This window comes from Pan paniscus, chromosome 1 (assembly GCF_029289425.2).
Source record: "Pan paniscus chromosome 1, NHGRI_mPanPan1-v2.0_pri, whole genome shotgun sequence".
In the NCBI taxonomy this organism is placed as follows: domain Eukaryota; kingdom Metazoa; phylum Chordata; class Mammalia; order Primates; family Hominidae; genus Pan; species Pan paniscus.
In genome coordinates this window covers 51,749,239-51,775,258 of record NC_073249.2, presented here as the reverse complement: position 1 = coordinate 51,775,258, position 26,020 = coordinate 51,749,239, and the positions used below count along the sequence as shown (strand labels likewise).

Here is a 26,020-nt window from a genome sequence, read left to right as displayed (position 1 = left end):
ATATGCGTCCAGGTTTCTCATTTTCATTATTATTATTAAAGTCAAATGGAAATATCCTTATAAAATGTTCTAGGAGGTAACTGTAAACAGACTTTAAAAGCAAGTTTCTATTACAAAAGATAAAAGAAGTGTAATTATATTTCCTTTCAGCAATCACTTATTGAATGCCTATTTACAAAGCACTGTACCAAGGCTGTGTGGTGGAGGCAAGGTACAACTAGATGCCTGAGTTCTAACAATTGAAGACTGAGAGGAGAAAAAGCATGACTGTACTTTTCCAAGGGCAAACTGAAAGCAATATTTGTCTCCTGAAGTAATAAAATGTTCTCCAAATTACTCTAGAAGCTGAATGAATCTTTCTAACCTGACCACCCTAGAAATTTGTTAGGGACTTCATTTACCATTAAACACAATAAAGATTACAGCAGAACTGTGGCAAACCTGGAACTAATATAATATTCTCTGGGGCCCTTTTTTTTCTTTATAACATATATTATGACAATTTAACATGTTAAACCTTCATGTTAGATTACAGGAAATATTCAATGAATTAAACATATCCATTGACAATCTGTGTGGTTCTAAGAGTTTAATTTGCTTACATAACTTAATATTTTTTGAAAAGTTTATTTTAGAATTCTCTGAAAAAACTAATTCTCTCAAACTTATCCCCAAATTAATAAATTCACTTGAATGTAGATATTCAAATATTTGATATCAGAGTTTTAGAGGTTTTCTCCAGTTCTTACATGCTCTTAATGATTTTTGGTGATTCAGAGCAATTTGTGTCTTTCCTTTTTTTATCACAATAAAACCACTTAATGCACTCCTTCTTATGATTCCTGAAAGCTTCACTATAATATATATGATATTTTAGATAGCATCATTATAATAAGGTCTTTTCAACGTTTTAGTAATTAAATATGCTTCATACAAAATATAGCTATCCTGTAACATATAGTGGTCTACAGTGACTTGTACAATAACTCTTAAGTGTACCATATTTTCTATATACCCTCATAGTAGAAAACAGAAAATCATTTTCCAATAGTATTATATTTAAGATGAAAATGAAGTTTTAAAAATAGTGCTGAAAATCCTAATTTAAATCAAATGGATCAAACTGATATTTCTTTAACAAGTTTAAGTGGCAAGTAAGCTTCTACAATATATTTTAAATGAGTTATTCATTACATTGTATATCACATTTATATGAAAGGGACCATGGTCTACTGTTTCGGGCACAGGCCTGAGGATCAACCTCTATGAAATGAATCTATAGATATACCATTAACAGTATACTTTCTGTGCCTTGATTTTCTTATCTAAAATAGGAATAGCATATTGACCTATCAATATTATTACTATTCTTACAATCTAATGAGTTTAAATTATTAGAGACCGTTAAGCAATACAGGTAAAAAAAACTTGCCCGTTGTAATGAATATTCTAATACATGTAACTTTTTCAGATGTCAATTCTAATGTGCTTTCATCTATAGGAATTTACAATTGTTTAATATTCATATGAGAGAATTCCTAAATATTATAATTCTAATTATTAGCTTAATTCCTAGTAAGAGAGTAATTCTATTTATATTTGAAATAGTAACAACCTCCAAATTGCTTTTTAAAACGTTAATGATAAAAATTAAAATGAGCAGGAATATCTCAGAAATATATTTTAAATTATTATGCAATTAAAACTAAATTCTATATAGATTTGGAATAGGAGGTTTTAATACTGCATTTTCATAAATTAAAATCAACTCATTTGAGATTTCAAATGTTATATTTAATTCAATTGGTTCTTTTTCTCACCCTTATAAACATACTACAATAACACTAACTGTGATTGATGCTGTAACTGAGTCCTAACATTTACTTTTTTTTATTTCAAACATTCAAACTATACTACAGATGTTTGAAGGTGTCTATTTGGCACAGCCACTAAAAAATAAAGTCACAATATATTAATAGACAAAAACTACAGGAGTATATTTTATTGGATCTACTGCCTTTAAAAGTTATTCCATGTAATAATCAATATCATTAAAATCACTCCCAATAAAATATGTTTTTTTTTCTTTTAATGATCCAAATCTATAGTGAAATGATGAAATCAAAAAACAAGTGTTCTTGTCAGAAGACAGGAAAAGAGGTTTTCCCCCTCCCTTAACGAAAACAAAGGAATCCTGAAAGCTTTGCCCTGATTTATTTTTCCAATTTTAAATACCTTAAGAGTAGCGGAACTGCTACTGGCATGGTAGTATTTCTAACAGTCAATAAATCTAAAATATTATGTGTGAATATTGGAATGAAGCCATTAAGAAGATTACAGCATGCAACACAGCAGAGGGTCCACAGGAAAAAAGAACTAGTAATTCAGGACAACTGTGACCACTGACCTTTGAACAGCCAAGACCACTGGTCAATCTGACACAATAATAGAGTACACATGCATAGAAAGTCAACCAGCCTGTAAGTATAATTTAAATGCTTTGGTGAAGGATTTTAAAAGGACCCCCCCCCAATTAAATCTCAGTTAACCTATTAAACAATCAAACAATACTAATAGTAACATTTTTCAGGTTTCAAGTATATTTTATCAATTTAAATCACACACAAAATATTTTAGTAAGATCATTTGTGATTTTAACACATCTCATTTAAAACATTTACAATTGTCCTGTTCTGTCTAGTGGGGCAGGGGAGCTTCTAAAATATGATGTGATGCTTCATCCTATTTCCACCAAAATTGTAAGAGATAACTTTAGAAAACTGATGAAAAAGCTATATTTATTAGAAATGGGTTCTAAAAATCACCCAAAATATTTTTAGAAAATTACTATAACTTTAAACCATCTCACACTTTCAGTAAATGGTCCTAGCTCCATCACAGAACTATTTTTATTTGTCTATTCTTTAAATTTCTTTATAAGTCTGTGTCCCTGAATTTCAAGCATATATTTAGTTAATCAATCTACACCACCTTTCAGTATAATTTTTATCTATATTTTTAAATATTTCAGTTATGTTTATATTGTCGTTTATGAGTAAATAACAAGATAGTCTCTTCTGTCATTTTATATATTCAGGCCTTTACATGTGTGAATATTATTTACTTCTCCATATATTTAAATACTTACATGTGTGAAATATTATTTAACTTCTCCATATATTTAAATAAATGTTCTAATCATCAAACTAATTCTACTAGGAAAGTAGTACTTTTCAATTTAAAAAAGAATCACCCATCAAAAAAATAAAATTTCAAAGATTATTTTTTCAAGAATCATCTATCATTGATTGAAGCTGCCTATAAAAATTTTAATATCACATACAGAAAAGCTGAATTTCTTTCTCTTTTTTTTCTTCTTTCTCTTTTTAACAATCTTTCTCCCTGGGGCATTAATGGTAGGAAGTACATGCATATAAGGAAAGCATTCTTAAAAGTTGGGATTCTATTTTCATAATTATTTCTCTATCCATTGAATAATACTTTGATTAGTTTTTAAATGAGTAACTCTAATAATTTCTTTGTGATTTTGTTTTTGCAAAAATTTTATAATGAGGTAATCTAGTTATAATGAGCTAAAAAGATGTAATTGTTCACTGGCCTAGGATTAGATTTGTACATTCATAGCATAAGTTTTACTACAGTAAGATAAGGTAGTTGAATTTTAATATGTCTCAAGGTCAGCAAGTATTTTACGGTATTATGGGCATAAATAATCTGATTTTCACTTTAAAATCATATTTTTCCTATCATTAGACAGAAGGACAATCAAGGCTGGTATTAGTGTATTTTTGAGTTTAGGATTTTTAAATTCACTTTCTCAAACTCCTTAATAATGGATTTCAAAGTAGTTCAATATTACAGAAAAATATGCTCTGAAGGCATTTTTATTCCCAAATTTTAATATCCGTATAAAGAATAAATGCTTTGTTTTTTAAAAAAGGAAGTTATTTTAACTTAGAACTATGTTATAAAGATATTTTTAAGTAGCCATTAAAATATATACAGAAACAGTACTAGTTTGCATTTTTGTCCTGTACTAAGGAATATGAAGGCCAAAAATAATGCACTTTTGGAGACTATTTAACGTGACATACAGAATATGTCCCATTATAAGCTGCAGACACACGCACACACACACACAACCCTCCGCAAGATCAAAGACCAGAAGAGAACTGGCACTTAATTTATCAGCCTTTACAGACAAAAGACAGTTTTCGTCATTTCAAAAGGATCAGATGTCTTTTATGACAAACTGGGTTTGCAGTTTAATTTACAAATAGAATTCTAAGTAAGCAGTCTTTGCTCTGCCAAAGCAAATGACAAACAGTGTAGGTTTTCATTCTTGCGGCCCTCAGCAGGATAGAAAAGATTAAAATAAAACTGAAATAATTTAGAGAAAACAAATAAATGTTTCAGAAAGTTGAGGGAGATCAAAGCCAGAATTTTCTGACCCCAACTGTACAAGCATTTCTTATTATATTGACCAGTAACATCAGATCATTAATTAAAAGGAAAAGCGCTGGCAGGTGGCAGGGAAGCAAAAGCCGATAATTGGCCCCCTTCTTCTTCTTGCCTTCAAAAACTCTCTCATTCTTTTGCAAGACATGCCACTAGGCAGACAGAAATGCCTACTTTGTAATATAATGATTAAGATGAGATGAAGAGACTTAGGTTTAAAGAAACTCTGCCTAATGAATGCATCTAGCTTTTTAATTATGATCTTACTTTTACAATAAGGAATATGATGTTCCATTCAAAATCTCAACTGCTAAAAGGTAAAAATATTAAATATAGAATCAACATTGATTTCTCTCACACCCCATGCAAATACCCAACCCTTTTATTTCAGATATTAAAAGTGGGAAAAATAACTTAGTAATTCAGAGGTCCAGGAGAAAACATATATGTTCACCACTGAATAGCCTTCATACTTACCACATCACTTGGTAGGTTGTTCAAGTCACTAAATGGTGACTCTAATGTGTTTGTATCAACATTTAACATAACAACATCTTCCAATGATTTGTTTTTCACTCTCTATTAAAAAAAACACAATTATGAATACAAATCAGTATATTTACTTTACAAAGTTATGATGAGCTTGGAAACAGAAAACATTATCTTAATGCATTAGGCTTGGGAAAAGAAAAAAGGAAAATCCTATATTATGAAAGGATAGAAACAACTTTGCCTCCTGAGAAAGTCTGACTACAACTCATACGAAAAGATTTAGTAAAAATGCTTAAAATTGAATATTTCCTCATCTTATATTAAACATAACTACAACAAAAATTCTTATAAAATAGGCACAGTTATATCAAACTGTAAACAAATTATATTCTTTAAAATTTACCCATTTAAGTTCAGTCTCATGATACAAGAATTCATGGCCAGCTCTATACCTATGTTTAGCATAAAGCATATTGCAAGGATAACATAAACCAATAACTATGACTACAGCATTAAACTATAATTTAAATTTTTTATCTATATTCTATACAAAAAGGTATATGTTGGTGATGAGGACTGAAAGCTGAATAAGAGAAAAAAGGATAGCAATATGGAATTTATTGTTAGTAATATTTCTCACATGAATTTCAACAGAAGGTACCAAATTTAATAGCCTATCAGACTACCTTGACTTGTCCCATTTGTTTGAAAGTTTAACCAAAATAGTCAAATTATCTCAATATGTCTACAAATAATAGTAAATAAGAATTTTATCATAGTTTTCATCCTTAAAGAAAATACTTATGGTTCATTTTTCCTACTTAAACTAATAGGTATACTTAATTCATATAATTTTATTAGTCTTATTTAATTTGTAACAAATTGTATTATTCCTTAATGATAAGTACTCATTAATTAAATATATTCATGAACTCTGAATTTCATAATTGTATAAGTCAACTAGCAATAGGTTAATAATTTTAGTGTAGTATTTTTTAAGTGGTGGTCTACAATAATAGTCATTTTTGAAAACTGTCACCTAAAATCTTATTATTACCTTATATTTTAAATTGGCCAAACTGGTTATTCTAAGTTGGTCATAATTAAAATTTCTCTGATTCATTTACAATTTCAAATCTCTGCATATTAGAATGTTAAACTTTCTAAAGCAATGGTAGTCTAAAGCAGAGAATTTCCACATGTTAAGAAAGGCATAATGTCTACAGTGAGGACAGATGATTCTCAAAATCTGTCTTCTTTATTATAAAGACTTAAAAGATGGCCATTTCTAAGATATTAGCAGCGAATCACTTATAGTGATACTACTGCAAAAATATTTACAAATACACTTATTTCCTTTTCTTTTCACATGTTTACATATATGCAAAAAGCTTTAAGTACATATATGTGTAGTTACCTATAAAGTAACTATAGTATAACTACAGTAACCTATTTTATAAGTAAAAATATAAATTATGTTAATTGCATTTGTGTGAAAAAACATGTCATAATTTTGATTTTCATCTTCAACTTTAAGTTGTCATTTTATGACAGAAACTATAATCTAATAAACCTGATGTATTTGTTAAGGGATAAAATGAGTTAGTCTGTAAATAGCCTAAGACAAAGCTATGTGCCCCCAAAGTGTTTCGTGAGGACATTATCACTCAACTCAGAACAAGGAAATTGGTACTACTATGACATGTACAATTTTTTCAAAACTGCTCTTAGTTTTAAAAATCTGGTAATTGCTGAATATTAAATTTTATTTAAGGGACCACTCAAAAAAGAATAGAAAAATATATTCATTTCAAATTAATAAACTGAGATTCCCTAACATGAAAATAATTCTATTAATACATTAACAAAAAAGGAAAAAATAGAGTGTAACAAATTTTTTTAAATTTGGATTAGTATCAATATTTCATCAATTTTTTTCCCTCCAAATTAGACTTCAGCTATTTTTTTTTTCTAAATAGGCATTGAAAGTCATGTGGTATATAAAATGGTACCTCCTTCTGTGTCTCACTGTTACATCTCATAAAGTTATGAGATACAAAATTAAGAAAATTTAAAAAATTATCTTTTTCTTCAAAATTAAGAAAATAATATTAGACATAGACTGAAATGCTTATTAAGAACAACTGTAAGGTGGTGAAGTTAGTGAAGTCTTTCTCACACCCTCTATGTTTAACTTTTCCCTACAATATGGCTACAAAGGTACTTTTGCACATTAATACAAAGAAATGACACAGTGGCAGCAATCACATGATCTTATAAACCTGAGTCAACATTTTATTTAGAATCCATTGTATATTAAAACAAACAAGATAATCCTCACATTTGTAGCCTTTACTAATTTATTCCTAATGACCTGCAGGCTTTAGTCTGCCTTGAGTTCATCCCCAAAGTCTAGTTTTCAGGCAGAACAAAATGTCTTTAGCCTTTATTTTAGAAGGAAATTTGTATTTTAAAAAGATCTGGCCATCCTTTACTCATAATTTCATTAAAACAACTGAAAGAAAGATGTTAAGGGGTATGAATTTCATGACTTTGAACAACTACATTTAGAAGTTGTTACATTAGGTTGGTGCAAAATTAACTGCAGTTTTCGCCATTAAAAAAAAAAAATAGCAAAAACCACAATTGATTTTGCACCAACCTAATAACACAATAAAATGTGTTGAAACTCTCTTGACCAAGAGAGAGGGAAAGAAAATATTTTAATTATTCCTTAAAGAAAAAATTGGTTGTAATTGCCAGGCAAAATGCAAACATTTACTCAGTTCAGTCTTACATACTAAATATGTAAATAGCTGTATCAATATTTTAATTATGAGACCATTTTGGTAAAATTAAAAAGCATAAAAGCTAGAAATTTTAGTGAAAAAATCTGCCTAATAGTGGCATAACAAGAATGAAATTTGCAGGATTTCATCATCTTGTAATAGATTAACAAGAAAGTTGCTGAATGGTATCCAATTGTTTTAAAAGAATTCCTGAAGTCCCCAGTATAGCTTCTCATTCACTAATAAACCAATTAAATAAAATAAGGCTGACTATTAAGACACTTAGATAAGTCCAGAGTATGAAAAATACAGAGATTTCAACCAGTCTAATAATGGCTTCAAATATTCTCATTTAATAATAAGAGCCAATTTAAAGTTAGAATGGATTATTCTCTAAGACAACACTTTTTAAGGAGCAAATAATTCTTAAATTTGCTACTTAAAAACAGTATTGGTTTTCTTTATAGGTATCCAAGAACATATGATAAATTAACTTGAATGTTTAAAATATATACCCTTTTATACAGTATTTTGGAAACGCTGAATCATTTGTTTTAAAAGTTGATGTAGAATCATTATGCAAAAAAAAAATTAACATCAACAGGTAACCAACAACTTTAAATATTTTTCATCTCTATAAATAAATAAACATGTTATAAAAATTATGTATCCTATTAGATTCATTAAGAAGCGACAAGTACACTAATATAAAAATCAAATTTGATGACTCTTTTTAGAAAATAATCCAACCAAGGTTAGATTTTAAATGAAGTCAAATTACTGATACATTAAATGCTAGTCATATATTCCACAATCTAATAACAAATTAAGTACCTACTCATTCATATTTTATTTTATGTAATTTATCCTTTCACTGAAAGTACCCTTGGCATGTAAGAATAAGTTTTCTAGAAATGAATAAAAAATAAGGAGTCATAAAGTTATCCAACTCAGACTTCAATATTACAAACAAACCTACTAAAGATATTCATTTAAATATGTTTTTTTTGTTATTGGTGAAACAAATAAAAAATGTTGCCCTAGCATTTTGTGATAAGAAAAAATGCCGGAACCTAGAGTACCGGTCGGAATCCACAACCTGGACCTCCTAAAGGGGCGTGACTCTTTCCCAATATGATCCTCAGGAGTTTTAAAATATATCAACAGACTCATCTTTGATCAAAGTAAGGACTGATGGAGGGTATACAGTGATGGCAAGAGGAAAACCAAAGCTAACTCATTTACGTTGCTTATTAGAAACTGGGTTAAAGTACAATCTGTACAACCAGCAAAAAAAGACAAATTTATCTGAATAAAACTGATAGCATCGAGCATAATGACACCACTCAATTGACCCAAGACTTTGTTTTAATTAAAGCCTTTTGCTTATTTTATTAGATGCTGATCCTATACCAAGACCTTCCTGGAAATCTCACTAATTTCAAGTTCACGGTGTTAATAGTTCAAGATCTTTCACTATAGGAATAACTTAAGTGACAAAAATAATTTTAAAATGATGTGGTAATTGTGGAAAAAAATTACTAAATTTTATATTCCCCAACAGAACTGAAAATTAAAACTTAAGGCTATATTCTAAAGTTCATGATTAGTATATTAAAACCACATTTAAAATGTACACACTGATAAATGGGAACATAATGAAGTCTGCAAAATAAAAAATTTTACTTCATGACTCATAAGTACATAAATTTTGACTTTCAAAATATAGGTCTGAAAAAGAGATATAAATGATCTCAAGTTGCCATAAAAAAAGGCAACTGATCAAGGACTGAAGTTTTAGTATTTAAAACTTACCATATGATTTCTACCAAACATAACCTATTTTTATGGATTTCATGCCATAAAAAATGGTCATTTAGTATGTTAATTTAAATGTAATTATTTCAATGTTGTCTTTTTAAAAATGATAAGCATACTCTAAATATGAAACTAGTCACTTCTTTGTCCTATACCACTGGTATTCCTTCAAAACAAAACTGTTTTAACTATTATTTTATGAGTTAATTTTATCACTATCTCATGTCTGAAAGATACTCACCTCTATGAGGCTGGAGTGTATTCCAATCAGGTATGGCATTGGGGCACTAAATAAAAAATATATATATGCATAGATTCATATAGTTCATTAAAACTGAAACAACAGTATAAGTAATTCAAAATGATTAAAAATTAAATGTATTAAATGCTCAGTTCCAGCATAACACATTATAGATATTCAAAATTATTCAATATATAAAGCTCAAATTTAATCTTAGAGGCCATTAATATACTTAAAATTAAGATTGCTTTTTATAAACATCATAAAATCATTTATAATTTAATCAAGAGTTATAATGCCTAAAAAGTTTGTTTGTTGGTTTGTTTTTACCTTAAGAAGAATATCCAGGTCTAGGCCATAGTCTGAATTGAATCTTTTCCATATACCTCATAGCAAATATATCTTAAATAATCATCAAATTTATTAACATCCCTTTTGCACATCTTTTCCTATTCAATTAAATTCTTATTTCTATGATATTCTTAATATATATATTCATTGATACATACCTCCTATGTCACCAAATATTTGGATCAGAGGGTCAGTCTGCAAATATCTATCAAGACTTATTGTTTGTCAGGCACTGTTCTGGAACTGGATGTACAAAAGGAAACAACTTCCTCACCTACTGTGCTATCTTTCCCCTCATGTACATTGTCTTTTATTTACCTAATTTTATAAATTCAGATTTATCCAACTTTCACTTTTATTAACAATTTTAATAAATTTAAAAATACTCAAGTGTGAGAATAATCTTGAATTAATTAATTCAACACATGATATTTGGAGCATAGCAGGTGCCAGGCCTTAGGGTAGAAACTTGGGAACAATAATAGACAATATAAACTGAATATATTCCCTATGGATTTTATACTCTTGCAAAAAGTATAGATGTTAAATTTTTAATACATAGAATAAGAATTGCTGGTTATTTCAGAAATACTTCTCACGAAATACAAGAAGAAAATTATTCAACTTGACACTTCAAACCTAAAATATTATCTAACAGAAAAACATGAGAATTGACAGATATCTATGAAGTCAATAGCAGATATATGAATAAATAGCTATTTTAAAATAAAACATTTTTGGCGATTCTTTTATAGGCATCTTTGTGCTCTATTATGACACTCCTTTTCTGTTAATGCAAACAGATAATACTCTTTCTCAAAAGATTTGCATAATTTTCTAAACATCATTGTCATTATTAGAACAGAGCTGTCCAAATTTCTGTGTGTTCACTTCGCTACTGAGAACCAGCAATAGATTACACAGCCACCCTGACAGACCCAGAGATTTCAAAGTAACCTTAAAAAGTTCCAAATTTATTTAAAGATGGCTAACCACCAATCTATATATCCAGAATTTACAAAATAAGTGTTAAAGTTCTTATTTTACTCCTCGTTAGCCTGTACATTCTAGTTCATTACTTCTTATTGTACTAGATTCTAATTCCCAGTTGTCTTTGCCCTTTGTAGCTTTGTTCCTTCCTATTTTTTTTTTTTAATTTGAATGCAAGAGACCATCTGGAATTGATCTGATATTCTGGATACTTCACTTGGCTGAAAGTTGAAAACTGTTTATAGGCCTTGATATCCTTAAGACCTAACAGATTTTCTACCTTCAAAAGGAAACAGGAGGAACAAATGTGGACTGTTCCACTACTTCCCTAATTCAAGTTCTCATCCCTGAATTCCTTCTGGGTCTCCAGAGAAGAAGACATAAAATGCATATCACTAACAAATCTAGGCTTCCACAACAAGGTTTTGATAACTTTAACAAAATGAAGTTAGGCAACTCCCATAATCTTAAATATCTCAAGCCCTGCCTATGTCCAAAATAGCATAAAATTATTAAAGTCACTGTGTAAACTTCCAATTAACCTCAGGTTAGTTTATTCTACTCACAAGATTTATAATACAGAAAAGCCCATGCTGTCTGAAATTTCAAAGTACATTTTAATGAAAGAGTTTTAAAATAGGTAAGCCTTCTAAAAACAATAATTACTAAGTCCATTTTACAAATGTTGGTGGGATAAATGGGTGGGTCAGAGTTTCTTAAAATCAGAAACAGACTGCTAAATAACCTACCGAATACATCTAGGAAAACTTTTTTTTTTTTTTTGAGACGGAGTCTCGCTCTTTCGCCCAGGCAAAAACATTTTAAACTTTATGGAAGATATACTTATCTTCAGAAGTATAAAAAACACATTGATAAAAATTGTTAAGCTGGCATAAAAATATCCATTAAAAAGCTTGTATGCAAAATTTAATCATATAATAACTTGAAACTTTTAAAATGGGATCACTTGTTATCTCCACATGTTCTCTTCTCACCAATTTCTCACAAAATCTAAAACACAGATGTTAGAACTGTAAACTTTATTAACCTAGAGACTAATTTCCTAAAATAATTACATTTTGCAGAATATAGAGTGAATAGTTGTTTCTTTCTCACAAAAACTGGATTGTGTAATCCTAATATGAAATCACCCAAATCTCATGAAAAGTAACTTTGCAAACCTAGCCTTAAATTTCCTAATTAGATAAGGGCATTAACAAGCCAAGAAGAGATTCTTGGCAACACAGATGTTTTGTCCTCTATGTGAAAAACTGTCCTAAATCTTTCTTTCAATGAAGTTATTTTGCAAAGATAGGATACAGAAGCCTCCATATGATTGCTGCTTCTTTTTGGTAGCAATTCACCTGTACTTAAGAATAGCTATTTTTTTCTTTTTAGGTTTTCTTACAAAGAGACCACTCATGACACAGACTATAACAGCAGTCTATTGGGGTAGTCTAAAGAATACAATTTTCCATTTAAAAAAAAAAAAAAAAACTATTCTCTCAGAAGCTAAATCTGCTCCTTTCATAAAAAGAAGAGTCATATAGCCTAAATAGTGACTCAACCATTCACGAACAAATAATAGATAATTATAATTTTACTAGTCCTACAGTCACACTACCTGCCATGTGTTTATGGAGTTAGATAGGTTAAGATTGTCTTGCAACATCATAGACTTGCCACATTAAAGTACTCTTACATTGGCTGATTAGGGGAAAATGCAGATGGTGTCATTTCCTCCCAGGCACCTTCCCTAAGCTACCAGGGACTGTAGGCCACTTCTTCTTATGTGTTGCCATCCATGGTCCTTTGTATGCCTATTCTGTAATACTTATAGTATTGCAGTATTACACTGTGCTGTGTGTGTGTATGTGTGCACATGTAAGTATGTGTGTATTTCTTGCTATCTGTGAATCCTGCAATGGCAGAAACTAAATCTTATTCATTACATTACACACTCACAGCTTGGCAAATATTAATAGATGGTCACTAAATGTTTAATGAACAAGTGAATGGATGAATGAATCAACAAAGTAGCAAGGCTTTATTGGTGGACCAAGATGCGATATCCATCCATGGTCACAAGATGGCATTACGGCTCTCCACAGTCCAACCCACACCAGAGCTACCAGTTGCAAAAACAGAAATACTTTATGGAGGTAGGATTACCTCAGGATTCAGAAAGTTCCAATCATGCCAAAGAGTTAGCAAAGATATATCTTTTCCTATCAAATCTTCATGACACTATTTTTGAACTGGAATATTCATAAAAAGTATTTAATCAAAACTATGAGATTGAAGGGATGATCTGTAAATTTTTTCCCTTTTACATGTAGATCAGTATGATTTTTTAACCTCAAGGATGGAAATGGAAGAAAACTGTTTACCCTAGGAAACAGTTTAGTTTACCAAGTTTTCTGATGGCTATTCTTTAAAAAAATAATTATATTATATTACTCAGTTCCTATGATAGAAGCTGAGCCTATCATTGTGACCTTAAGGTTCAGAAAGTTTCAGATAACTTCTTGTTTGAATATCACTGACTTACTCTTTGAACCAGGGAGGTTTTTGGCGTGCAAGCTCTTAGAACTCAACCCAAAGGCTATTTCAGACATTAGACACTAGAAAGAAAATTCCAGGGACTGAAATATGAAACAAGCTTACTTCATTGAATTTTATGGCAGGGGTAGAAATAATTAGAAAAGCTCTGGAAAAAAATTAGTACAGAACTGCCTGTGTCATATAATAATTTCTAAATAACATTTTAGAAAGTCTTAAATGTGTAATTCATTACAGATAATTGAACTTAATTAAAGGTGTGTTATCTCTTAAGCGGTTAGAACATTTTAATAGAAAAATTAAGATGGCACTAACATCATATATAAAATGTAATTCTAAAGATATATTATGTAAAATCATATATCAATATATTTCCAAATACTGCTGTAAAATATATTTTTAAATAAATAAAGTTTAATTACTGAACAGTATATACAAAGATCTACTGCCTATGTCAACATAAATAAATGAGACCCTCCCTTTAAGGAATGCTAAAATATTATAGGTATGTTGGTTAAAGAAAAACTCTAAAATGAATAACAAAGGGCCTATTTATTTTATTCTTAGACTTGTGTGTGTGACACTTAACAATATAAACTACATTCCTATAGTTTCCTGCCAAACAGTTTCTCCTTTCTAGTTCTCAAACAGCATAATAGCAATGGTAGGTCACTGGGCACCTACTTCACAGCATTATCAATACTAATAATATTACCATGCTGTGGAAACACACCAATATATTAACGTAATCAATATGTGGCCAAGTACATGTGTTGTCACTACAATCACTTGTTCTGAAGAGGCTCAGTCATAAAAAGTTAATAGAAACCCTCTGTGTGTGAACTTAAATCATTTTTAATCCTTAATACTTTCTGCCTTTTATGAAATAAGAAAGTTAAATGAGTGCATTGATTCTAAAAGTGCTGTGTTTTAGTAACATTAGCTGTGAAATAAGCAAACACATTAAGGTCAAAATTGTTTCCTTCTATGTGTGTGCACAATGATTTAGAGGAAAAATCCCATCACATTTCTTAAGAATTAGGCTATACCTGCAGAAGATGATTATGCAATGAAGATAACATTTCCCCCCCTAGTCTTGAAGAAGGCCCAGAAGCTGCTATTTAGAAGTCTAATCCTTGTTTAGACTCATGATAAATATGCAGACTCTTCCAGGTGAAGAGAACAAGGAGGGTCTAGAGGCCTGGTTATTGGGATCCTTTAGGAATTGTGTCTAATGCCAGGAAACTTTTCAGAACTACTCCCAATACTTTTCAACATTGCTTTTCATGGTGGCTCAAGGCTGAGACTTTGACTTAAACAAAAAACAAGAATTCTTGTATTAGAGACAACCCCTTTGTCAGTACTTGGTATTTGGTGTGCTATTATTGAAAAAAGAGGGGTAAAGAAGTGTATTCTGAAGTAAAGGTAACAAGAGTATGCCCTGACAGAGACAATGTGGTTGCTGGCAGATTTGCCAGACAAATTCTGACACCTGGGATACTGGGTTCTCTAACTGACACCATAACTTCTATACAGTTTTCCTAACACAACTTAAGACTGTTATTTTTTTCTATTTTGCATTGAGTTATCTAAATGACTGCAGAAGAAATTCACAAAATCTAAAGAACTTTATGTTTGCTAGGTATTAACTTGCGCTAACTTTGTACAGAATTATTCTGTCCTTCATAAAAGCCATCTTTACTATTTATTAAAATGTAAGTTTCTGTGATTTCTTTTAAATATGCCCCCAAGTTTACCTAATTCACAAATAAACAGATAATCTAATCATGAAACCTAAACTTAAAGGAGTCTGGCAAAAGCCAGCTTACCAGCAGTAGTCCAGCAGGTGTGGAGGAAGCACTGGGATGTATATGTGTTGCCAATACATTGGGTATAGAAGAGCAGCTGATCCATGGATACAGGCAGTTAACTAAAATTTGTAAAAGGATAACAAAAATAAGTAGCTGCTGACCTTCCAAACAAAAAGCAATGTTCAATGTATCAACAATGAACAGTAATCACAGAACAATTTACATAACTACATAAATCACATTGTCTTTATCACTTCTATATGTAAAAAGTCTTCTTACATCTCAGAGGCCCCTCTGAAACATATATAAACAGCAAAAGAAGCTTCTTGGGAATCATGTAGATACTTATAATCATCTGAAAATACCGAGCTTCGGATTGAAAACTTAGAACATAAGTAAAAGTAAAACTGAAAAATTAGGTGTGCATCTTAGAAAAATTATAGGAAATTACAATTTGTACAGCATAGTTTGTGTATCACTCAGATTAATATAAGATGATTAAATATGGAAAGGAAGAGAGGCTGAAAGCTCCTGAGGGATATCATTAGGGCAAATTGCCAAAGAATGAAACATGAGCCAGTTAGGAGAGTCTGGAAGCTGCAATAATATCAGGGGACTTGAATGTTCGACAGTTGGAGCTTCAGTAATGTGTGAACTGCGGGTTACGGTATCAAGAGACTCTGTTCACTGACACATAGAATGTCACTATTGACCAGCGAACTGCCCAAGCTTGACAGCTGTACTACAGGAAGCCAAGTATATCATAATTTCATATTTAAACTGTTCATTCCAGATTAACATTTTGTTTCCTAGCTTTATATCACAACAGCTGTAATTACACTGTTGCTATTTTAAAGGTAATTGCCATTTTAATTGTTTTGTTTTGGTAAGCAGTTAATTAAACATTTTTTAGTACTTAACAAAAGGATATCACTTTTTTCTCCCATCTTCTGACCCTCATCAGAATTCTTTCAATGTGACTTTCTTTCCATTTTAAATTATATTTCTGTAGATGTAAAGTCATTTTTATGCATAAAGCAGTAATTAAATCAGCATTCTTAATCATTGTAAAGTTTTGCTATAGTCTGTATTTCAAGGTTACCGATTAAATTATTTTATTCAACTTGAAGATCAGAATTTTAAAAAAATCTGAAAATGAACCAGACTTTCTATAAACCATTTTCTCTATTATTATACAAAGATATTTAAAGAAACTAAGTGATAAGCACAATTAATTTAAAAAAAGAATGTACACAAAGCGATCCAAATCCTATTATTAGCCACATTTGTCTATGTTTAAGTGCAAAATAGATCCATTACATAGTCAATTAAAATAACTCGATTTGAACCAAAACCAAAAATTTTTATTCAAAGTATATGCATCTTTGCCATATGTATCATATTTTTTCCAGTCACGTTTTTAATCAGTTTTTTATGGCAAATAATGTATTTTGATTTCACTTAGGATGTTATCATTAAAGGATTTTACTACCTTGTACTTACAAGCTTTAATAGGTTATGATAGTATTCCTTCAATAAGTATTACTTTTTAAATTCCTTAATTAGAGCCTACAATATGCCACTAGGAGGCATTCAAATACTTCCATTTAACAATTATAGACCATGGATTTATTTATGTTACAAACTGCAGCTAGAGGGAAATGAAAATGGGGTTGATCTAACTCATTGTGTCAAATTCTCCAAGAGCTCTCAGGTACTCCTTAGTTGTAAATTAGGCCTCTTTAAGACTGTATTAACTCTTTCCACCCCCTTTTTAACCTGATGGGCTAAAAGAGCTTATGCAGCTTTGAAAGGCAGCTAATTATTCAATTTCTCAATCTGCACACAGATGACTTTTTAAACAGCTCATTTAAAGCCTTAAAAACAACAAAAAAGAGAGAGTGTTCTTTTTTTGTTACTGAGCAAATAAAAACTGTAGCAAGAGGAAAAACACGTTCTTAATGTGAGGTATTATATTTAATACCTCACTTTATTTCACTGGGCAATTTATTTCACTGGGCATACCCAGAGTCCAAAGCACTCTACTAAATGCCATGTAAATACTTTCCCTGCCTCCTTACTGGTCATCCTTAAATGAAGTTTTATTAGTTATTCGCTAACAAAATTCAACATTATCTGATGAATTTGACTGATTTCTTAGAGGATGGTTTCTGTAATTATATGCAGAGTCACAAAATTTCTGCAATGGCCAGCATCTGGTAGAGGGTTATGCCTGCTAATCAAGATCTACCAGGAGAGAAGCGAGCTCTACAGGACTTGGCAACTTTCTGGATGTGGGGTATAGGTGACAAGGAGAGGAAAAAATATATGACAACTCCTTCCCAACCACAGTTCTGGAACTAAGCAACCAGAATGAATTATTAAAGGTAATATAGCAAAAGTGTCAGGTTTAAGTAGAATTATAAGGAATCTGCTTTGGCAAATACTTATTCTGTTAACCATGAGACACCTAATTGGAGATTTCCAAAGAAGACGGAAGCATCCCAAAGATAATCCTCCATATTCACCTAGTAGCATGCAAGAGCTGTGAAACTTAAAAAAAATGAGAAAATACTATTATGGCATATTCTTTTAGAGATGATAGCAAAGTTGCAAGTAAATAGAATAAAACAAATTTACTAGAAAATGTAACACATTCATATGTAAACTGCATAAAATCATAACATGTATATTACAGACACAAAATTAGGGCTCTGCCACCAACAAGCCATGTGATCTCTGGCACATCTACAAATATAACCATGTCTCAGTTTTCTGATCTTTAAAATAAGAACTCTATGCTAGATGATCTGTAAGTATTTTCTCTCATAGATCAAACATTCTTTATTTTTAGATCAGATGAATTCTATCTTTTTTATATTCTTATGTATTGAGATTTCTTCTACCCTGGTGGCTAACGGAATACTATGACTGGACTATAATTCAGATCCACTTTCAAAATATATCTAAAAGTTTAAGTGCTTTAAAGTGCTTTCATAAAGTAGGTGCTCTAAAGTCCATAAGGTAATTATGCAACTGAAAATATTATAGTAATTTTTTTGCTTAATTCAACAAAAATTTTGAGTGCCTGCTATATGCAATCGAAATCCCTATGAGGCAACAGGGACACAGTACTAAACAGAACAAAGTCCCCGTTTCTATGGAGCTTATGTGTTAGTGGAGAAAGCAAACAATAAACAAGTAAAATAAATATAGTCAGAGATTAGATCTATAAAGAAACCTAAAGTAGGGAGTGATGGGGGTGGGGGGCTATTTTAGATAGGAGGATTACAGAAGAACTCTAATGTGGTGACATATGAACTGAAACCTAACTGAAGGGAGAGAGTAAACTCGTGGATTTGGGAAGAAGAGCATTACAGGTAAATTAAACGAGGCATTCAGAAGTCCCAGGTGAGAACATGCTTGGCATCTTCACAGAGCAATGGGGAAGTCAGTGAGATCAGACTGGAGGAAGTGGGAGAATGGCAGGAGATGAGGTCAGAATCAATGATGGAGAGCCTTCTAGGACATGGCAAAGACTCTAAATATTATTCTCGATGACATTTTTACATACCTCTGAAGAGAGTGCTATCATAATAAACTATTTACCTGGAACATTTTGAGAATATACAAATTAAAGGAAAATATACAAATTAAAGGAAAATAGAGCCTTCTAGGACATGGCAAAGACTCTAAATATTATTCTGGATGACATTTTTACATACCTCTGAAGAGAGTGCTATCATAATAAACTATTTACCTGGAACATTTTGAGAATACACAAATTAAAGGAAAATAAACTACATATTTTAGAAGTTTGGTTTGCAATATAAAGTACTACAAAGAAATGAGAACAATTTAATAAGCCAAGTAAGAAGAATCTTATTAATTTAACATTATTTATGATATATTGAATCTTTAAGCTTAAAAAAAAATGAAATATCATATAGTCTTTCTTTGGGCTAGAATTACCCAAGTATCATATGTCTGATTAGTGACAGGGCCAAGACTCCACATTGCTTTTCTAATATCGTCAGTTGCTTCTTTAATACCACAATTGTTCCTCACGAAAGCAGAGAAAAGGGTAAAGGGAAGAATTTCCATGTTTCAGTTCAAACATATCTCTGGCATTATACCCTGAAACTGAATAATACACTGTTATAATTTTCAGATAAAAATGAATTTACCAAATAAAGGTTTATGGAAAAAAATTTCTTATCTTTATGTGGCATATGATATTTAAAATGCACATATATTTTCATAAAGCATACCCAATATATTGAACTAATACAGTTCCAAAGAGCTGACTAATGCAAAATAGAAACATTGGTAATACTGATTTACTATGGACTTCAATTACAACATAAGTATATATGGGAATCATGAGAAGGGACAAGAACTAATGCCTGTGAAACCAGACAGAGAAACCTGACAGCAAAGGTCTGCAACAGTTAACTCAGTCATAGAACAAAGGCATTTGAAACTTCTGGTCCCAGGTCACCAGGTCTAAACATAGGTAGTGCCATTGAAAATAATAGCAACAACAAATGTTTACATAATGTTTACCATGTGCCAAGAACTGTTATGAGTACTTGAACTACTCACACCTAATCCTCACAACAACCTCATCAAGTACTATTATCATTACTTCTACTTAACAGATCAAGGCACTAAGACAAAGTTCAACCAACTGCCCATGATCACAGAGCTTATAAACAGCAAAGCCAGGATACAACTGGAGGCAGGCTAGATCCAAAGTATAGTAACCACTATTTCAAACTGCCTTCAATATACAAAGATTTTAAATTATCATCATTATGAGGCTTTGAATACCATCCACTGACTGAAAATATTGTGTTTTATACTAATTGTATAATAGAGAATGCATCTTTGGACCAGACAATCAAACAAGAACCATTGACCTTTGTATGAGAAATCTATGATAGACAGAGATCTGATTTACAAAACTTTCCTCAGGCAACACAGACTGTAACTACAGCAGGTAACTAATAAAACAGACTCTCCCAGAAAATGTTAAAAGGATAAGATCATTGATACAAATTCTATAAGTTATCATCTCAACTTATGTCTGTGAGTACACATAAGTTTGAAACTGAACCAAAGTTGTCCTGCTTTGTGATACAAAATCTGATTTGTTCCTTCTTCTTAAACTATATTTATTAGAAGAAATCAGTCTACTAATAAAACTAGAATTGTTTTAAGCAATTAAATAGGCATGTATTTTGAGGGAGGAGAAAAAGACATTTATCAGATTCCCATGGACACAGCAGAAAGACAATCCATCTAGTATAATCACCACTATGAAAAATAGCACAATTTTAACTAGCATGCCTTACAGGTAAAGGTATCATATAGACACATTGCTACTCACACTATTCTAGCCTCTGTATCACCTATCTAGATTGTGCCTCATTCTTTTGTAGAAATCTCGAGTTATAGGAGTTACTGCAGGGTTAAATGAGTTACTGAGGGGCAGATTTATATTCCCTAAGAAAGCATTTATTAATAAAATCCAAGAAACATGTATTAGAGACCTCACCTGATTTTTAACTGAATCAATACTTAATTTAGAAATTTAAGCATCATAAATAACTATAAGTATAAAGAGTAAACTGCTGCAGATGGGAATGTAATGAATTCCTCATAAAATTTTTAAAAAATTAGTGGAAACCATAAAGAAAAAAACTGTTTAAACACATTTAATTTATATTCACATTTTAAAGTTCAGACCAAAAACGGGAGCAGCAGGGTATTTGAAAACCACAACATTAACTACTAAATAGTCTCACTTAAGAAAAACTCTAATATTCAAATTAAGTGAGACTTATAAGAAAATGTTTGGAAAACAGAAATTTTACATAATGCAAAAACAATATTTTGTACATTTTTTAAAAATAGAATTTATTTTTTAGAATACTTTTACGTTCATAGCAAAACTGAGCAGAAAGTACAGAAATGTCCCATGTTCTCCCTGCCCTCACACACCCATGGCTTCCTCCATTATTAACATACCCGACCACACTGGTACATTGTTACAGTCAATGAACCTATATTGATACATCATTGTCATCTGAGTCCCTAATTTACATCAGAGTTCACACTCTAGGATAAAACAAATTTACAGTGACATGTATCCACCATTATAGTATCATAAAAATGCTCTATTAAATAATTACATATAAATCTAACAAAATATGTATAGAATCTATATAAGGAAAACTAAAGACTCTGATAAAAGAAATCAAAGAACTAAATAAATGGAGAGATATTCCATGTTCATGGGTAGGAAGACTCAATACCGTGAAGATGTCAGTCCTTCCAACTTGATCTATAGATTACAATCCCAATCAAAATCCCAGCAAGTTTTCTTGTGGAAAACAAGAAGCTGATTCTAAAGTTTCAATTGAGAAGCAAAAGACACAGAATAGTCAACACAATTCTGAAAGAACAAAGTTGGAGGACTGACACTATCTGAGTTCAAAACTTATTATAAAGCTACAATATTCAAAACAGTGTAGCATTTATAAAAGAACATACAATTAGATCGATGAAACAGAATAGAGAGCCCACAAATAGACCCACATAAATATAATCAACTAATCTTTGACAAAGAAGCAAAGGCAATACAATGAATGAAAGACAGTCTTATCAATAAATGGTGCTGGAAGAAGTGGACATCCACATGCCAAAAAAATGAATCTAGATACAGACCTCACACTTTTCATGAAAATTTACTCAAAATGAATCACAGACCTAAATGTAAAATGCAAAACTATAAAACTCCTAGAGGATAATACAGGAGAAAATCTACATGAACTAGGGCTTGGCAACGACTTTTAGAGACAACACCAAAGTCATGAACCATGAAAAAATTAATTGATAAGCTGGATTTCATTAAAACTGGAAACTCTAAAAAGCAGAGCGTCTCTCCTCCTCCAAAGGAACGCAGTTCCTCACCAGCAACGGAACAAAGCTGGACAGAGAATGACTTTGACGAGTTGAGAGAAGAAGGCTTCAGACGATCAAACTACTCTGAGCTACAGGAGGAAACTTAAACCAAAGGCAAAGAAGTTAAAAACTTTGAAAAAATTTTAGATGAATGTATAACTAGAATAACCAATACAGAGAAGTGCTTAAAGGAGCTGATGGAGCTGAAAGCCAAGGCTCGAGAACTATGTGAAGAATGCAGAAGCCTCAGGAGCCGATGCGATCAACTGGAAGAAAGGGTATCAGTGATGGAAGATGAAATGAATGAAATGAAGCTAGAAGGGAAATTTAGAGAAAAAAGAATAAAAAGAAACGAACAAAGCCTCCAAGAAATATGGGACTATGTGAAAAGACCAAATCTACGTCTGATTGGTGTACCTGAAAGTGACAGGGAGAATGGAACCAAGTTGGAAAACACTCTGCAGGATATTATCAAGAACTTCCCCAGTCTAGCAAGGCAGGCCAACATTCAGATTCAGGAAATACAGAGAACGCCACGAAGATATGCCTCGAGAAGAGCAACTCCAAGACACATAATTGTCAGATTCACCAAAGTTGAAACGAAGGAAAAAATGTTAAGGGCAGCCAGAGAGAAAGGTCCGGTTACCCTCAAAGGGAAGCCCATCAGACTAACAGCGGATCTCTCAGCAGAAACACTACAAGCCAGAAGAGAGTGGGGGCCAATATTCAACATTCTTAAAGAAAAGAATTTTAAACCCAGAATTTCATATCCAGCCAAACTAAGCTTCATAAGTGAAGGAGAAATAAAATACTTTACAGACAAGCAAATGCTGACCGATTTTGTCACCACCAGGCCTGCCCTAAAAGAGCTCCTGAAGGAAGTGCTAAACATGGAAAGGAACAACCAGTACCAGCCACTGCAAAATCATGCCAAAATATAAAGACCATCGAGACTAGGAAGAAACTGCATCAACTAACAAGCAAAATCACCAGCTAACATCATAATGACAGGGATCAAATTCACACATAACAATATTAACTTTAAATGTAAATGGACTAAATGCTCCAATTAAAAGACACAGACTGGCAAATTGGATAAAGAGTCAAGACCCATCAGTGTGCTGTATTCAGGAAACCCATCTCACATGCAGAGACACACATAGGACATAGGCTCAAAATAAAAGGATGGAGGAAGATCTAACAAGCAAATGGAAAACAAAAAAAGGCAGGGGTTGCAATCCTAGTCTCTGATAAAACATACTTTAAACCAACAGAGATCAAAAGAGACAAAGAGGGCCATTACATAATGGCAAAGGGATCAATTCAACAAGAAGAGCTAACTATCCCAAATACATATGCACCCAATACAGGAGCACCCAGATTCATAAAACAAGTCCTAAGTGACCTACAAAGAGACTTAGACTCCCACACAATAATAATGGGAGACTTTAACACCCCACTGTCAACATTAGACAGATCAACGAGACAGAAAGTCAACAAAGATACCCAGGAATTGAACTCAGCTCTGCATCAAGCAGACCTAATAGACATCTACAGAACTCTCCACCCCAAATCAACAGAATATACATTTTTTTCAGCACCATACCACACCTATTCCAAAATTGACCACATAGTTGGAAGTAAAGCTCTCCTCAGCAAATGTAAAAGAACAGAAATTATAACAAACTGTCTCTCAGACCACAAGGCAATCGAACTAGAACTCACGATTAAGAAACTCACTCAAAACCACTCAACTACATGGAAACTGAACAACCTGCTCCTGAATGACTACTGGGTACATAAATAACAAAATGAAGGCAGAAATAAAGATGGTCTTTGAAACCAACGAGAACAAAGACACAACATACCAGAATCTCTGGGACACATTCAAAGCAGTGTGTAGAGGGAAATTTATAGCACTAAATGCCCTCAAGAGAAAGCAGGAAAGATCCAAAATTCACACCCTAACATCACAATTAAAAGAACTAGAAGAGCAAGAGCAAACACATTCAAAAACTAGCAAAAGGCAAGAAATAACTAAAATCAGAGCAGAACTGAAGGAAATAGAGACACAAAAAAACCCTTCAAAAAATTAATGAATCCAGGAGCTGGTTTTTTGAAAGGATCAACAAAATTGATAGACCACTAGCAAGACTAATAAAGAAGAAAAGAGAGAAGAATCAAATAGATGGAATAAAAAATGATAAAGAGGATATCACCACCAATCCCACAGAAATACAAACTACCATCAGAGAATACTACAAACACCTCTACACAAATAAACTAGAAAATCTAGAAGAAATGGATAAATTCCTCAACACACACACCCTCCCAAGACTAAACCAGGAAGAAGTTGAATCTCTGAATAGACCAATAACAAGAGCTGAAATTGTGGCAATAATCAATAGCTTACCAAACCAAAAGAGTCCAGGACCAGATGGATTCACAGCCGAATTCTACCAGAGGTACAAGGAGGAACTGGTACCATTCCTTCTGAAACTATTCCAATCAATAGAAAAAGAGGGAATCCTCCCTAACTCATTTTATGAGGCCAGCATCATTCTGATACCAAAGCTGGGCAGAGACACACCGAAAAAAGAGAATTTTACACCAATATCCTTGATGAACATTGATGCAAAAATCCTCAATAGAATACTGGAAAACCAAATCCAGCAGCATATCAAAAAGCTTATCCACCATGATCAAGTGGGCTTCATCCCTGATATGCCAGGCTGGTTCAATATACGCAAATCAATAAATGTAATCCAGCATATAAACAGAACCAAAGACAAAAACCACATGATTATCTCAACAGATGCAGAAAAGGCCTTTGACAAAATTCAAGAACACTTCATGCTAAAAACTCTCAATAAATTAGGTATTGATGGGACGTATCTCAAAATAATAAGAGCTATCTATGACAAACCCACAGCCAATATCATACTGAATGGGCAAAAACTGGAAGCATTCCCTTTGAAAACGGGCACAAGACAGGGATGCCCTCTCTCACCACTCCTATTCAACATAGTGTTGGAAGTTCTGGCCAGGGCAATTACGCAGGAGAAGGAAATAAAGGGTATACAATTAGGAAAAGAGGAAGTCAAATTGTCCCTGTTTGCAGATGACATGATTGTATATATAGAAAACCCCATTGTCTCAGCCCAAAATCTCCTGAAGCTGATGAGCAACTTCAGCAAAGTCTCAGGATACAAAATCAATGTACAAAAATCACAAGCATTCTTATACACCAATAACAGACAGACAGCGAAATCATGAGTGAACTCCCATTCACAATTGCTTCAAAGAGAATAAAATACCTAGGAATCCAACTTACAAGGGATGTGAAGGACCTCTTCAAGGAGAACTACAAAACACTGCTCAATGAAATAAAAGAGGATACAAACAAATGGAAGAACATTCCATGCTCATGGGTAGGAAGAATCAATATCATGAAAATGGCCATACTGCCCAAGGTATTTTATAGATTCAATGCCATCCCCATAAAGCTACCAATGACT

The 26,020-nt window shown here is 32.0% G+C and overlaps 1 protein-coding gene across 6 annotated transcripts in view; it reads right to left on the bottom strand.

The window, feature by feature from the left end:
• The window catches only part of DENND1B (DENN domain containing 1B), a 251,401-nt gene that overhangs the window by 94,216 nt on the left and 131,165 nt on the right, over nucleotides 1-26,020 (bottom strand). For all 6 annotated transcript variants that reach the window (XM_063598039.1, XM_003823074.4, XM_008976667.5 and 3 more), the window contains 3 exons: nucleotides 15,552-15,652; nucleotides 9,820-9,865; nucleotides 4,957-5,058 (listed from right to left, as the gene is read on the bottom strand). In XM_063598039.1, coding sequence (XP_063454109.1) covers nucleotides 4,957-5,058; nucleotides 9,820-9,865; nucleotides 15,552-15,652 — 249 coding nt within the window. The remainder of the gene's footprint in view (nucleotides 1-4,956; nucleotides 5,059-9,819; nucleotides 9,866-15,551; nucleotides 15,653-26,020) is intronic.